The 14,995-nt window shown below is 33.3% G+C and overlaps 1 protein-coding gene across 1 annotated transcript; it reads left to right on the plus strand.

Annotated features, from left to right (window-relative positions):
• Window positions 1-816: 816 nt before the first annotated feature.
• Window positions 817-2,495, plus strand: LOC18031934 (ethylene-responsive transcription factor CRF4). Its single transcript, XM_006422048.2, has one exon. It carries the CDS (start codon window positions 1,147-1,149, stop codon window positions 2,248-2,250), a length of 1,104 nt encoding a protein of 367 aa, XP_006422111.1. The 5' UTR covers window positions 817-1,146; the 3' UTR covers window positions 2,251-2,495.
• Window positions 2,496-14,995: the final 12,500 nt, after the last annotated feature.

Consider the following 14,995-nt stretch of genomic DNA (forward strand, 5'->3'; position numbering starts at 1 on the left):
TTCTATTTATTTTATAATTTGAAAGAGCGTGCTTACCACGCAAATGGAGAGCATGTACGATAAAACATCTCGGTAGTGAAAACGAAGAGAACAGAAACAGCCCAGAGACGTATAAAACCTAATTATATAAATGGCGGCAAATTCAAGGCCGCCCACCACGTTACTACTAGCTGTAAAAATGTAATTTTATAATTTATCACCCAAAACAAACATAAACAAAAATAAAATGAAAAATAAAAAAAGAATTCAAGTTGAATCCTCCAAGGGTAGAAAAATTATTAACCCACCGAGCCAGCACGACATGAAGTGTTCTACACAACTTAATTTATCAAACTACCCTCGGCGTAATAATTGATTAGCCCACTTGATTAAGAGAACAAAGAGTAATTAACTTGAAATAGTCAAAGCAGTGGACAATTTGACTGACTGGAACCATTTTAACAAAGGCCGGGTATCTTGGGCCTCACGTGACTTGCTCACGCTCTCCGAGATGAATCGTACGCTGATTCAGCACCTTATGATGTTTTCCCATCGGGCCAAATTCAAACAGGGCCCGCAAACGCTACGTGTCGAAATCATACGGCGTCATTGGGATGCGGCGGGTCGTTTCCACTTTGGTCCCTCACCGGAAACTCCGGTTCACTGACCGACCGGCTCTCTAGTACTTACTGCCCTTCTTAATTAGCAAATAACATTTTTTTAATTTTGAATTTTTTTATGATGATAAAAAATTAAATTAGAAATAAAAAATGAAAATTATGGTAATATTTAATATAAATGGGGTTTTTCCGAATTCGGCTGTTGGATCCTATAAAACAGCATTTTCAGTGTTTCGGTCTCCTCCGCAACTAAAACTCTGCTTCTTCATACACTCATTACTCTCTCTTCAATCTTGTTCCGTACACTTGTTCTCACTCTTTCTCAGTCTCAAAGATTTTGATTCAAAACAGAGGAGGAAAAAAAAAAAAATCCCCCATATATTCACTGAAACAGAATCTTCTTTCAACTGCTGGCTTCACTTTGACGATTCTTTTCTCTTTTAGTGCCCCCCTTTAATCTTCGAACAGTGGAATAATTTCTTTCTCTTTTCTTTTCTCGATGCGAAGGATTTAGTGAGCGAGAGAGAAATTTAATTTTAAATTGAAAATGGAGCAAAGCAGCAGTCTGTGTCCGATTAAATACACAGTACATCGAAATGTTACAAAGAAATTCACAAAACCATCTCTGAAATCCAATAAAAGAATCGCCGATGAACGGAGGGTGGTACGGATATTGACCACCGACCACGACGCCACGGACTCATCAAGCGACGAGGAAGGAGAGTTCTTCAGCCGCCAGCGGGTGAAACGCTACGTGAGCGAAATCAACATTGAGACGAGCTGCAGCAGCAGCAGCAAGAACAGCAGTAGCAACGCCGCGGGAGCCGTTGGCAGTAACAGAAAGAGAGTGGCAGCGGACAATATGAATAATGATGCAGCACGGCCGTTAAGGCAGGCTTCGCAAACGACGAATGGGAAGAAGTTTCGTGGCGTACGGCAGAGGCCGTGGGGGAAATGGGCGGCTGAGATTAGAGATCCCGCGAGACGTGTACGGTTGTGGCTTGGTACTTACGACACAGCTGAAGAGGCTGCCCGGGTATATGACAACGCCGCCATCAAACTTCGAGGTCCCGACGCTTTGACAAATTTCTCGACGCCACCGCCTGCTGTTGAAGTTGAGGTTGAAGTAGAAAAGCCCGAAACAACAATCAACGTATCGGCTACGGCTACGGTTTCGGGTTACGAATCGGGTGAAGAGTCTCACTGTCACAATCTCTCCTCACCAACTTCTGTTCTCAATTTCAGAACCCATTCGAGCGAAGAGTCTGAACAAGAAAAGCCGCCGAAAGATGAAGAGATTCAAGGAGAAACGACGACGACCGCGGTTTTGTGTGACGATTCCTCAGGGGGAGGCGACTATTTGCCGTTGGATTTGCCATTTCTCGACGAGTTTTTCAGCAACGTGCCAACACCTGGGCTGTCGTTTTTCCACGACGACGGCGGCAACCCTGCTGCTCCGATGTTTCAAGACAGCATCTTCTTCAGTACTGACGAGTTTCTCGATACGGTGCCTCAAGATTTTGGTGGTGATTTCACATTCTCAACGACGTCGTCCTATCCTTCTTCTTCTGCGCTATGTCAAGTGGACGACTATTTCCAAGACATCGGCGATTTGTTCTCCGCTGACCCTCCGCTTGTTGGAGGACTTTGAGAGTGCGAAACTGAAAAACAAGAGTCTCACCGTCTTTTGCTTGCCGATTACTCGGCAGTTTTTGTACCGGCGGTGACCGAAAAATCGGCCATTTTTGTTATTCTAGTAGTGTTCTTTTTTTATTTTTTTTTCAAATTATTTATTTGTTTACTGCATAACTCCGTTAAACTTGACGGAGTCCAGTTGAGTGAAGTGAAGTTCTGCCGTGGTATGTTATGACAATAACAGTAATAATAATTAGGCTGCATAATTTTGATGAGTATTAATGAAAATATAAAATTTCGTCCCAATTATGTTTTCTCTAGACGTAATTTTTTTTTCTAATATTCAAAAATAAAAAATCGATTAATATGTACTTCAAATATTGAAACTGCGTCGTTACAAAAGAAATGCTCTCATTTTAACTACTACTGAGAATTTGAGATTAATAAGTGGTGACGTGGCAAAGTTTGAATACATATACGTGATTTTTATTCTTTTAAAAAAAATTCCACAGTGGCATTCTTTGTAGGCCCACACTAGCGGGCGCGATTTGCGGTCATTGGAGTCGAAGTCGGTGCCGCTCCCGCTCGTGTGTGAAATCGAGTCGAGTCTTTTATTTTAATGGAAATTTTTTTTGGAAAATTTTACTTTTGGTGTTTATAGGCATGCATGGCTCTGGCGGCCTGCTGCCGCAAAGTTTTTTTATTTTAATATTATTATATAAGATTATAGGTATTATAATTAATATTTATAAACAGATTTTATAATTGAGATTTTTTTTATGACATGTATTTTTCTGAAGTGCTGCTTAAATTTTTTAAATTCTCTCAAATATTTGAGAGTTGTCAATTTCACTCATATTATAAGTGTAAAGATTCTCTTACTGGACCAAAAATTCATTAATCTGCTGCCGCAAAGTTTTTTTTTTTTTTTGAATACTGTTTATACAGGATTGTAGGTATTACAATTAATATTTACACACTGATTCTACAATTGAGACCTTCATCGTGGCACGTACTCCTCTGAAGCGCTGCCTAAATTCTTCAAACCCTCTCAAATATTCGAGGGCTGTCCACTCTACTCACATTTTGTGAGGAATAGACTGACTCCACTCAATTATGTGTTAATTAAGAAAAAATTATAAATAAACCTCATAAATACTTTTATAAAGACTCAAACCCTTACACTCATTATTTTAAGTGCAAGGGCTCTCTTACTCGATCAAAGGCCTATTGGTCTGCTGCCGCAAAGTTAACGTCTGTAAAAAGGAAAGGGCAAAGAAAAAAAAAAAAAAAAAAGAGAATAATTCATGCGGGTGAATAATATAAGCTATCGAGGGAAAACACTGTAGTTGGCGATGAGTCAACTGGAATTGACGTGTGCCAGCTTTGCCTAATTAAATCCCATGAGCCAAAATAAGAAGGAAAAAAACTTCACTTGTCATATTTCCTCATGCAAGAGAACTGACATGACGAGTTTGAAAATTCTGATGTGCCACTCAATTAATGTTGTATTTCCAGAGTGAAAGTACTTTTTACCAGAACTGGCTGGCCAATATAACTTGATTAACTCCCAGTAAAATTATGATGCCATTAATGTCTGTACGTACAAAAAACAAATTGAAATAATACAAGTTTCTCAGAAAAATAATGATTTATTTCATCATATCTTGTTACAAAAAAAAAACTTATTATATTTCTAGAATTGGGATTTCATAATATGCAGCGCTGATAGGGGGAGAAAAATTAATCATATGGATGAATAAATTAGAGATTGTGGACTAAGAGTAGAAATAGGAAAATGATATTATAAGTGAATTAAATTTGGCATTCTCTCTCTCTCTCCCTCCCGTTTTGAAATAGTTAGTCCCTGAGTATGGCACATGCATGATTAAAACATTTGCTATGGTTTCATATTTGTTTTGTTGTTAAAAAAAAAAAAAAAGAATTAAAAAAATGACACGTTCCAAAATTAAGCTTTAATCACTTTCAATCTCAAAGAGACAAACCACTTGTTGCAAGTCCCCTGCGTCGACCTTATCTTCGGAAGTCTTTGAAGGGTACTTTGCAACAAACATCTCAATCCTTATCATCATCTGCTACCACGTACATTAAAATTACTATTCGTTAATAATTATGTTTTTTTATTAACAAATAAAAGAAAAAAAAAAGTATTCTTATTTTCATTAACATGAGACTTTTGGAGAATAAAATATATTTAGTGTCTCTGGTCTCTTGAGTGAGTGATTTAGAGCAATCCAGCAGCGATGGTACTTGCTTCACTGTTACTCAAACGAGTGATAGAATAAAAATTTTTAAAAAAGTCCTCATAATAATAATGTCTCTATCTTACCCCATTTGGCACTACTTGCACTCATAATACCATATCGAAACACCGAACTTATAATTAATTCCACCCGCGCGCCTTCAACACAAATTTCCATCTTTTCCAAAGCATATAATATACATATTACATGGTTTAATTACTATCTCATTTGATTATTGAAACAATCAATCTGGTGACTGATCATACACTTACTATATGATGTAATTTTATAACATCTTGTGAATGATGTTAAAGTTACGTATTATTTAAACATGTAATCCTATGTGATAATGTCGTACATTATAAGTAATATTATCGATTAGACATGGGCGGGGATATATAAGGGCCTAAAAGGATCCTATACTCCTGTAGGTTTGAAAAAAAAAAAAAAGTATATATGACTTGTGTATAGGTTGATTTTAAATTCGAGTCAAAGAATATGGTTACTATCTTTTCAACCGTCAAGAAGGTGGAGGAGACACACATGTACACTAGTTGTAAAGGCAACAGAGAAACAAAATGATAAAGCACTTTTAGTATGGGTTGATGAAAGTGCTTCGTCATCTTTGATTTGAAAACAAAAAAAAAAAAAAAAGTGGGTAAAGTTAAAATTAATTCTTTTGGTCTTTATTATTTTGAGGACTCAATCTTAAGTAGCCAACTAAATAAAATTACTTAAAAGTTTACTAGATTAAGTATCCCTAGAGGCACATATGAAAGTGCTCTAAATCATGAGGTGCGGTTGATAAAAGGGAGCTCCTTTTTGCCGCGGTTGCCGGTTGGTAAATAATAATATTAAGACCTACATTACACATACAAGATGTTTGAAAGCAACATATATTTGTTATGACATATTTGAGTATGTCATATAAACCGTGTTTGGATTTATAGCTTATATTGGGTCATGTAAAGCTTGGAATATATTGTTGAAAATTCAGCATAGAGGGGCCAAGAAAATAACAAGCAATTCGTGAAGCACTTTTCTGATCCACATAGCCCTTTTTTTTAAAAAAAAAAAAAAATTAAACAATACGACCAATTTGCCACTTTATTGTGTGAATGAAAGAAAGAAATGAAACCCCTTCATAAATGGACATGATCCACATGGAAAATCCAAACTAATCTAAATGAAAATATCTCTTCTAGAAAAAATAACTTTTACCAACTCAAGTAAGTGCTTTTGTATTCAAATCACTTTATTGTCCCGTGTATTGACAATGGTTTAATTTAATTTAAATTCTATCTCATTGGCTCGTGTATTAAAATGTTTCTTTCCACTTATTGCTTTCTATATACATGTAGCATCACCATGGATAAAATTCCATTTTTGGCAAATAAGTGATCTGAAAGCAGCTCTTCTTTTGTCCTCTCCATTCATTAATCAATATAGAAAGTCAGTGAAAATCATTGATAATTAATCACAAAAAAAAAATTAAAGAAAATGTTCCATATCACCGTCAGTTTTGTTTTGCATGAATTGTGTTAAAGTAATTAAGGTCGAAGTAAGGATATTTTATCTATTGCTAATTTTAATTTAATTTCTATGATTTGAGCCAATTACTAAGGGTGCGTTTGTGATTGAGGTTGGGCAGCTGTAACTTAAAAGCTACAGCACTAAAGTGTTTTGGTAAACACTAGCTGCTGTAACTTTTAAGTTATGTTGATATGATTTTTCACTTGTATAATATAAAATTTATTACATCTTTAATAATTTTATCAAAATTATTATTTAAAATTTATATTTACTATATATTATTAACTTTTGTTTCATAATTACAATTTTTTTTTTCACAGCAGCTGTAGCTTAAAAGCTACAGCACCTCAATCCCAAACGCACCCTAAGTTAGTTCTTATATTTTTTTTTACAAAAAATTGGGTTTAGTTGTATATATTTTTTTGTAAAAGTTTATTTCATTATTCTATATTTTTCAGCTACTGCATGTATGACTTGTTAGAATGTTAAGTTATATCATAAAAAATAATAAATATTTAACGTATACAGAAGCAATGAATTATATTTTTTAAATTATTTTTACAAATACGAAGACTAATAGAATAATTAATTGGCTCAAATTATAAGGACTAAATAATATTTACCTATTCATCTTGATAGGCATAACTCATACACCCTACTATTTTACTTTAAACATAACGAGAAATCTCATGACTTGTTATTTTTATTTTGTCCTTAACTTTAAAATGGTCAGTGATCCCTCACTCATTCTTAGGAGCGGATGCTCATATATTTTAAAATATAAATTTATTGTGTACATCATATGGGTGTATTAATTAATTGAACAAAAAATAATAAAAATATCAATACATTATATTGTATGTATAGCAAATTCATATTTAAAGAAAAAAATACGAGTATTTGCAATAGAGAAGTGTGTATATATATATTTTCTAACGAGGGTTGACTTTCTCACCATTGTGAAAGGATTTCACAATAGTGTGAAAGTCCATCCAGCACTTTAATAAAGTGTTAGATTGCTAGATCTTTTACTAGAAAATTTAATAGATTATATTTTTTTTGTTTATAAGTATATTAAAATATGTATTCTTTTATCTGTTAGTGACATCCTCATTTTATTAAGATGATGATCTCCCCACTAGATAACGATGATGATAATGATAATAATAATTTTCTAATGAGGAGAATCTCATCCGAATAAAATGAGGATGCCACTAACAGATGAGAAAATACATATATTAATGCACTAGCAAAAATAATTTTTAATATATTCAAATTTTTATTTTTTATTTTTTTAATATTCTAGTGACATCTCCACTTTAACTCATTAGATAAAAATATATATAATAATAGACAAGGGCGAGTTGGATATAATTTACAAAGTCCGAAACCATATACAACTGTTTATAAATCACATATATCAAATAAGTTTCGAGAACCCTTTTTCACTCTCGGTACAAGTTGAATTTAAACTCCTTCAAACCCTTTTTTTTGGGGGGGGAAAAAAAAATTACAACTAATGAGTAATGACATCCTTCTGGTTCATAGCATGTGAAATTGAATTACAAGCTTATAGAAATGATAACCAGCTTTAAAACCCCAGTATAAAATTTTATGTTTGATGCTTACAATTCTGAAAATTCTAACGTGGTTTCTGGTGAATTTTAACCAAATCTTTTGAAGAACAGATAGATGGGTCAGATTGGCGTACGGTCTGAAAATTAATTGGGCACTTGCCACTTGGCCAACATGATCATAAGAACGAGTTAATATCTCCATGCAGTCACTGCAAAAATAATAATAATAATAATAATATAAAAAATGCCACAGAGGATGAAATCACTTCTGTTTTAAGCAGGTCAGCCATGGCGTAGCACAGGAAGTTAGCGCTTCTCAGACTTCTGCCATGGCATTGCATGCCAAGTGTTATGATGTGTATAGTAGACAAAAAGCACTCAATAAAATCATCACTATATGATTGTAAAAGTGTGATTTAGGTAACCATTGAAATAAAATAAATTATCTTTGTTTGTTTTTGACAACAAAATTACGGAAATTGCCTGATATTAGGGTCAATTTACAACAAAATCCCCATTCATTTATAATTCTATTTTCGTGGCCAAAAATGGACACTTCAAATAAAAATGCCCCCAAGTAATCTGTCCCACTAGACTAGTAATTGATACGTCGAGCAGCCAACCCATGAGCAATCGTCAAAAAAATTTATATGTATACCTAGAGCAACAAATTATTTGATTGTTGATGGTAAAGTATTTGTGCACGAAATATTCATTTTTACTATTAAAGTTAGAAAAATGATAAGTGGCTTATTTTAATAAATTGGTCCTAATTTTGGGCAACTTCTGTAAAATTCTCCCTTTTAAGTTATTCAGTTTGCATATAATTATTGGTATGGGATGTTTCTGTGTAAGCTCACAGCTTCATCTTCATGATGTTCCATTTCACGTGGGGTATTAATCTAGTTTCTTCACTTCACTTGCAATGCTGCCTTTCGGAAGCTGCTTTTCAGCAGTGCTTCTGATGTATTTGATTGTTGATGGTTGGGTCAAAGCGTCAAGTATTGTTGCAAGTTGAAGTAATAATAATCATGAACCGACTGCTGCTTTTTTGGAAGGTTAAAGAAGCCGACACCTTCTTTTTTTTTTTTAATATCAAACAAACAACTTTTCTAATAAGCACTTGCCACCTTCCACAGGCAACTGCTATAGCCAACATAATTATCATAATGACCAAAATATTTTGATTTTTTCCTTTTCTTTTTTTATCATTGGTATTCGAAAGTATGTGCTTGATTAATTTCTTTAACCATAATATAAACGTAACCCGTCAAATCAAACCATTTTTTAGACAAAATCATACCCTTCCTGAGATATAAAGCAAAGATGATAAGTTTTTAACAAACTGGCGCATCTAGTATCTAGATTCATTGTCTTGTGGAAATTACAGCTATCAATTTAACCTTTTGGTCCTAGGTAATGATACACAATACATACCAAATGGCGAAAAAAAAGTGTTTAGTTAAATTTTATAAAAAGATGAGTACATTACTCTTATAAATCTTCTAATTCAATTACATTTTTCGAAAGGAAAACATCATTTTCTATGGTTTTTTGAAAAATTAAAATTAAATTTACCATCCTGTCTTGCAACAATTATAACCAAAGTTGGTTAGTGTAAGTGGTTCGGCACTCTCACTCTTTAAGAAAGATCAGGAGTTTAAGCTTCACTCTCGAATAGAGTCATCACTTTGGCCAGCACTTTACTCTTTACGGGCCGACTCGGTGCGAACGAGGATTAGTCTGGGTTGTGGTATGAACTTAAAGGTGCCTTTTACAGTTGGGGCCCACTCATGACACCTAGACAAAAACATATAACCACCAAACATGGTGTTAAGGAAAAAAAAAACTTTGTACTTCCCAAAAAAATACTTTCAAAATATTCAATTAAATTTTTCGAAAACAAAACACGATTTTCGGGCTGCAAAAAATGTCATTGCATTGATCAAAATTGGTCCGACATGTTTATAGTTGTAATATCAATAGATACTTAATGCAATATTCAAAACCCAAATAAGAGAAAAAAACAGAACAAATTAAACAAACAAGAACCCTAAGGATATATAAAAGGGGTTTTATTTCCAAGAAAGATGAAAATTACCCAAATAAAAAGACAATATCACTGCTGTTAGGTCAGAAGATTGAAACTCTTCGGGCCACAAGCGGCAGCTTGCACGCTGGCTATTGCTCAGAAGATAATCCTTGTTCACACAAGATGCCTGGTTTATATACCAACAACTTTACAAGCCGCAGCAAAAACGTTTGATGCAAAAGCCAAAGAATTATTAAAGAACTTTGGCCGATGCACAAGAGGAGGCCATTCAAAAAACAAGCCGATAAGAAAACTACTTATATATTTAAGTTACTGCCGTGATATGATAAAAACTCTTAAAATTCCCAGTATTTTTATGGCCCTGGTAGCACTGTGCAGAGTACAGTGTACGAAGAATTAATGTTGGAAGACCTGAGGGCACACGGTTCCTCCCATCACTTGGTGAAATTACAAATTAAACAAGCTCTTATCTTAATTAATCTTATCACTGGGTTTCCAATAAAATTACACTACTTCACGAAGAAGTATAAGATGACATATTATTTCATTTGTCTCTATATATTTGTCAAAGATTTTTTATAACAAAACATTAGCTTATTTTATTTTCAAACACCAGGCTGTTATTTCCACTTAAGAGATTTTACCAGCTATATATATATATATATATCTCCCGAGTTTCGACATGCAACGGTAATGCAAAAAAAGATGTACAAATAACATGGAACAATAGCCTAATAAACTATGCGGCCGAAGAAATTATTGTACTTTAGTCAGTGCAGTAATTATATGAGCTTGCGGGCAATAAGAGAAGCAAAGGTAGAGCCAAAAATCGAGTTAAATTTAGGATGTGGGGGACAAAAGCGGCATGTTGAGGCTGGTGATGAGGCAAAAGGAGGCTGGATTTGCAGCCTTTCTAGAGAGAACACACAAAACAAATCTAGTAAGCTGAGCTAGGTTGCTGCATGCAAACAAGTGAGCTCACAATCAGCAGAGATTTCAGTTCAGATTATTTCAGACCAACTTGCAGATTAATTGACCTGTGACAACAGCTAAGCCTAATAAAGAGTAAAGTCCCCAGGCCCCTGATTTGAGCTTGCTTCTTTGAATTTAGCTCTGTGCTTTTAAGGATTTTTGCTTCGCTGTGTTTTAATTAACTCGATGCTTTGGTTTGGTCCCCCCGCGCTTCCAACACAACACATCACTTTCAGCCGGTACTGCTGTCTTTGCTTGCACTTCTCAATGCCTTCATTAATGTCCACCTTTTTTTCAACTTTCTTTTTCACCCTTTCATGAGAAAATTTTACTTTTTATCTTCAATAAAAATCATGTTTAAAGTTTGAATGTATGTATAAACATGGCAAGGAAAGTTAGGGACGTCTCCTCGCATCATCCTTGAGATTAAGTGTTGGAGTTTCTCTATTTTAGCTGGGAGTTGAGTTTTCACCTCAAGGATGTGTTTGAGTGGTATATAATCAGTTTTCATTGACTAATCACCCGAGTTCAATCTAGGACGAGATGAGAAGTCAAGAAAATCAATTTTATCTCTACCCATCCCTACTTTTTTTACCATCATCATCATCATCATCATCATAATATCAATTCTTAGATTTTGTTTTATAGACAAAAAATAAAAAAATTTAATTAAGATTTGGATGAAAATCTTTAGATTTAGTCATGTAGGCGTACGCATTAGTTAAATTCAAGTCATCTTTATTATATAGGAAGATTGCCTGTTTTCTTTACTGAAATCAATATAAACTATTTATTCCCCTACTATTTTTATAACATCCAAAAATTCAATTGACAAAAAATCATTGAGGGAAAAGAGGGGTAAATGGGTCATTTTTTTAATAATTTATCTTGAGAATATAATATATATATTTATTATTAAAAAGTTTTTTTAAAAAAAAAAGTACAAGAAAAATGTCTTATTATTAATTTTGTTATTCACATTGAAACATATATAATCATATATCCTTTATTTTTAGTACTTAAATTTATTATTTTAATTTCTATTTATATGATATAGTTAATTTATAATAAATACGAATAATAGTTTATATAAAAATAAGGATAATATTATAAAATTATACTGTCAGAGGGGTTATTGGTTATTATGAAAACATAAGGGATAAATGATATTTATTAATTTCGGTAGAGGGGAAAATGAAAATCTCCTTATTATGTATGAAACGAATTAAAAATATTGAAATTGAAGAAGAGACTACTTGTCAAAAGAAGTAACAGTTTGATATATTGAATAATGATATATAGGACTATTGCGCTACAATTGGTACAACTAGCATTTATGATCAGAATATAATACTCTTGTACAATAATCTTCTTGAGACTTGCTCAGATTTTTTACCCTCATTAATCAAGATGTGTCTACTATGCTCACATTTTGTGATAGAGAGTGTCTTTGTTCTCTACGTAATTATGAAATAATTGAGGAGGGATTGCAACTAACCCCCATAATGCTGTTATAAAAAGTCGAACCCTTACGCTCACGCATATTGACTGCAAAGACCCTCCCACTAAACCAAATGCCTATTGGTATATGTTTATACTTTTTAAAATATGATTTTTGACCCTAAACAACGGTCGTTTAATATTAGACAAACTTAAATAATATCATAGTAGGGTAAACCTAAAGTTCTAGTGTTTGAATCTCCTCAAGTATGAATTAAATTTACACATCCGATATCAGTTGCATGTGTTTAATGATCAGTGTGACAAATCCTTGGACGTGATGAGGAGTACTGTTACAAAAGTTTTAAATATTATATTGTTTAGATTCCTAAGTTCAAAGTTAAACTTTAAAGCAGGTAATTTATCAAGATATAGCTTATAAACAACAAGATAAAGAAGCTTAATAAGGTTTGAGGAATTCAATAGATTTTTCAGCACACAGGTGATAAACGACTATATATATATATAATTTAAATCAATATTTTATAAAATGTTCAAATGTTTGCACTAGAATATAATTCAGCAAGCAAGTGTATCATGTCATTATATTTTATGTGGTACCACCATCCTCATAAACAAACGATTTATACGCACATTTTCATTAGGGAAAAAAACAAAAAATCGTTAAACATGACACGTATCATTTCACTTATTGTGATTCAAAAGGCAAAAAAAAAAAAAAAAAAAAAAAAAAGATAAACGCTTTGTAGTAACTCATGATTATCTTATTTTAGCAGCCCTCATCCTCATGAAACTTAAGGGCTCCTAAGAAACGAAGTGCGGCCCCATATGACTCGATAACGCATAATAATGAAAGGTTGACAACAAATTATGGTTAATTAATGGTGATAATCACCTTTTCGCTCAACGATCTAATCAAGTAAAAGGTTGACAAAAGAAATTAATCACCATGATCACCCACGTGTCAAATGCATGAAATCCATCAGTTTCACACCGGCCGGACCCACAAAATCAATATCTAGTTTAGAAATCCCGAGCCCATCGCACATGCCAGAAACGTTGAAATACAAAAAGAGCAGAAGACTTTCTGGCAATTTGGCTGGTGGGTCCATTAGGAGAATGATGAAGGGCTAGAAATAATTTTGACGATTGAAAAGATGACGATCAGGTGGGTACCACGTGAACAATGTATGGGTCATGGGTACCAGATTGTAATGCGGGGAAACGTTAGGACACGTTACGGTCATTATGTGGCGGCCATGTGTCAAATCATTTGATACGTGTAAATTTGATGATCAGAGTGGCAATAAAAAAACAACACAAGGGTCGTGGAGATGGATGAGATGGATCAGAAGGTCAGGAGTGTAATTTGAAAAATGAGCTGTGTGATCACACGGTGGAAAAGATGTAGGGCCGAAAAAGGTCGTAATTTTTCACCCACCGACAGGGGAGTTGCGGAAGGGGAATGCGCCGGTCTTGATCTTATGTTTATTTTTATTTATTTTATTTTAATTTTTGACTGAAGGTTGGGAAATGGCAATGTCACATTTGCATTTATCATTGTTTTGAGTAAATCTGTTGACTTTCTGCCCCAATGAATTTGGAATTATGGTTTGGGAATCTTTTTGTATAATAAGGAATTCTTGTAGAGGATTAAAATCAAGTATTAAATATTAGTGGACCGAGGACTGATAAATTTTAATAGCTATGTAAAATTAAGTGTGTACTATATATATATATATATATATATATTGAACAAAATGTAAATATTTAGACTTTCAAGATGACATGCATACTCTGATCGCTGCATAAATATATGTATTAGTTTTTTTTAAACTATGCTTGTCTCTATATTATTTGCACTAAGGATGATTAAGTCAAAATAATAATTTCACAAACATATCTCTATTGATTTATAATATTTTTATAGTAATAAAATTATCTGGTCCTAACATTATAACTATAGATAGGTTTTATTGTATATTTCTCAAATGTAATTTAATAACTTTTAACATTATTGTCTCGTAATGATTATACAAAATCAGAGCTAAAAACTTGTGAAACTAAAAATATTTGATTTATGTTAAGAGTTCCTTAATTGAGTTAGTTGGCATATTTTAGTTTTATCGATTTGATTCTCCACAATGTTATGGGAGTATATTATATAAAAAAAATTAATTCATGTATTCTTAAAAAAAAATTGATTCATATAATTCATATCTAATTTATTATTTTTTTCAAACCAAGAATTATAAATAATTAAAAAAAAAACCATTTAATTGTGGTGCTTTTAGAAGCGCTATCACTTTCTCATGTAAACAAGGATCACTTTGACCAATTACCAAAACTTTTGGTTAACTTTGATCACCGAAAACACAATATCTCTTCATGTCCCACATAGGATTACACAGAAACAGGAGCAGGAAGAAAAGTTGGACAAAAAAACAATGGATGCTGCCGAGTTGGTTCTTGTTGTCTCTTTAATTCCCAAAAGTTAAAGTCCATCGATCTTTTCTGTGCTAATTAACAAAGTCATGCATCCAATAAGAAGTCAAAGTAAGTGTTCTAGTAACACACAGCTGCAAAATTAAGGGCTAATTATGCGTTCAAATTTTTGCTTTTCTATTTGATCAGTTCTGGTTGCCACCCAAAATATCAAATAACTTTATTGACATTCCTTTCACGATGGTTTTGCAATTTATCTTCTTCTTCTTCTTTACAGTGTTTCAATTGTTGTTTCTTTTACACAATGTGAAAAGAAACTAAGACTGTTGCTATTGCATTACCCAAACCAAAAGTGCTGCCATTAACAAATCCATAGCTGGATTTTGTTGAATGTGGAGTACTGGAAGCCGATTTATTTAATTTGACCTGGTCGTGTTTTGCTGGCATTAAGCCTCA

This window comes from Citrus clementina, unplaced genomic scaffold (assembly GCF_000493195.1).
Source record: "Citrus clementina cultivar Clemenules unplaced genomic scaffold, Citrus_clementina_v1.0 scaffold_9, whole genome shotgun sequence".
NCBI classification, from domain to species: Eukaryota; Viridiplantae; Streptophyta; class Magnoliopsida; order Sapindales; family Rutaceae; genus Citrus; species Citrus x clementina.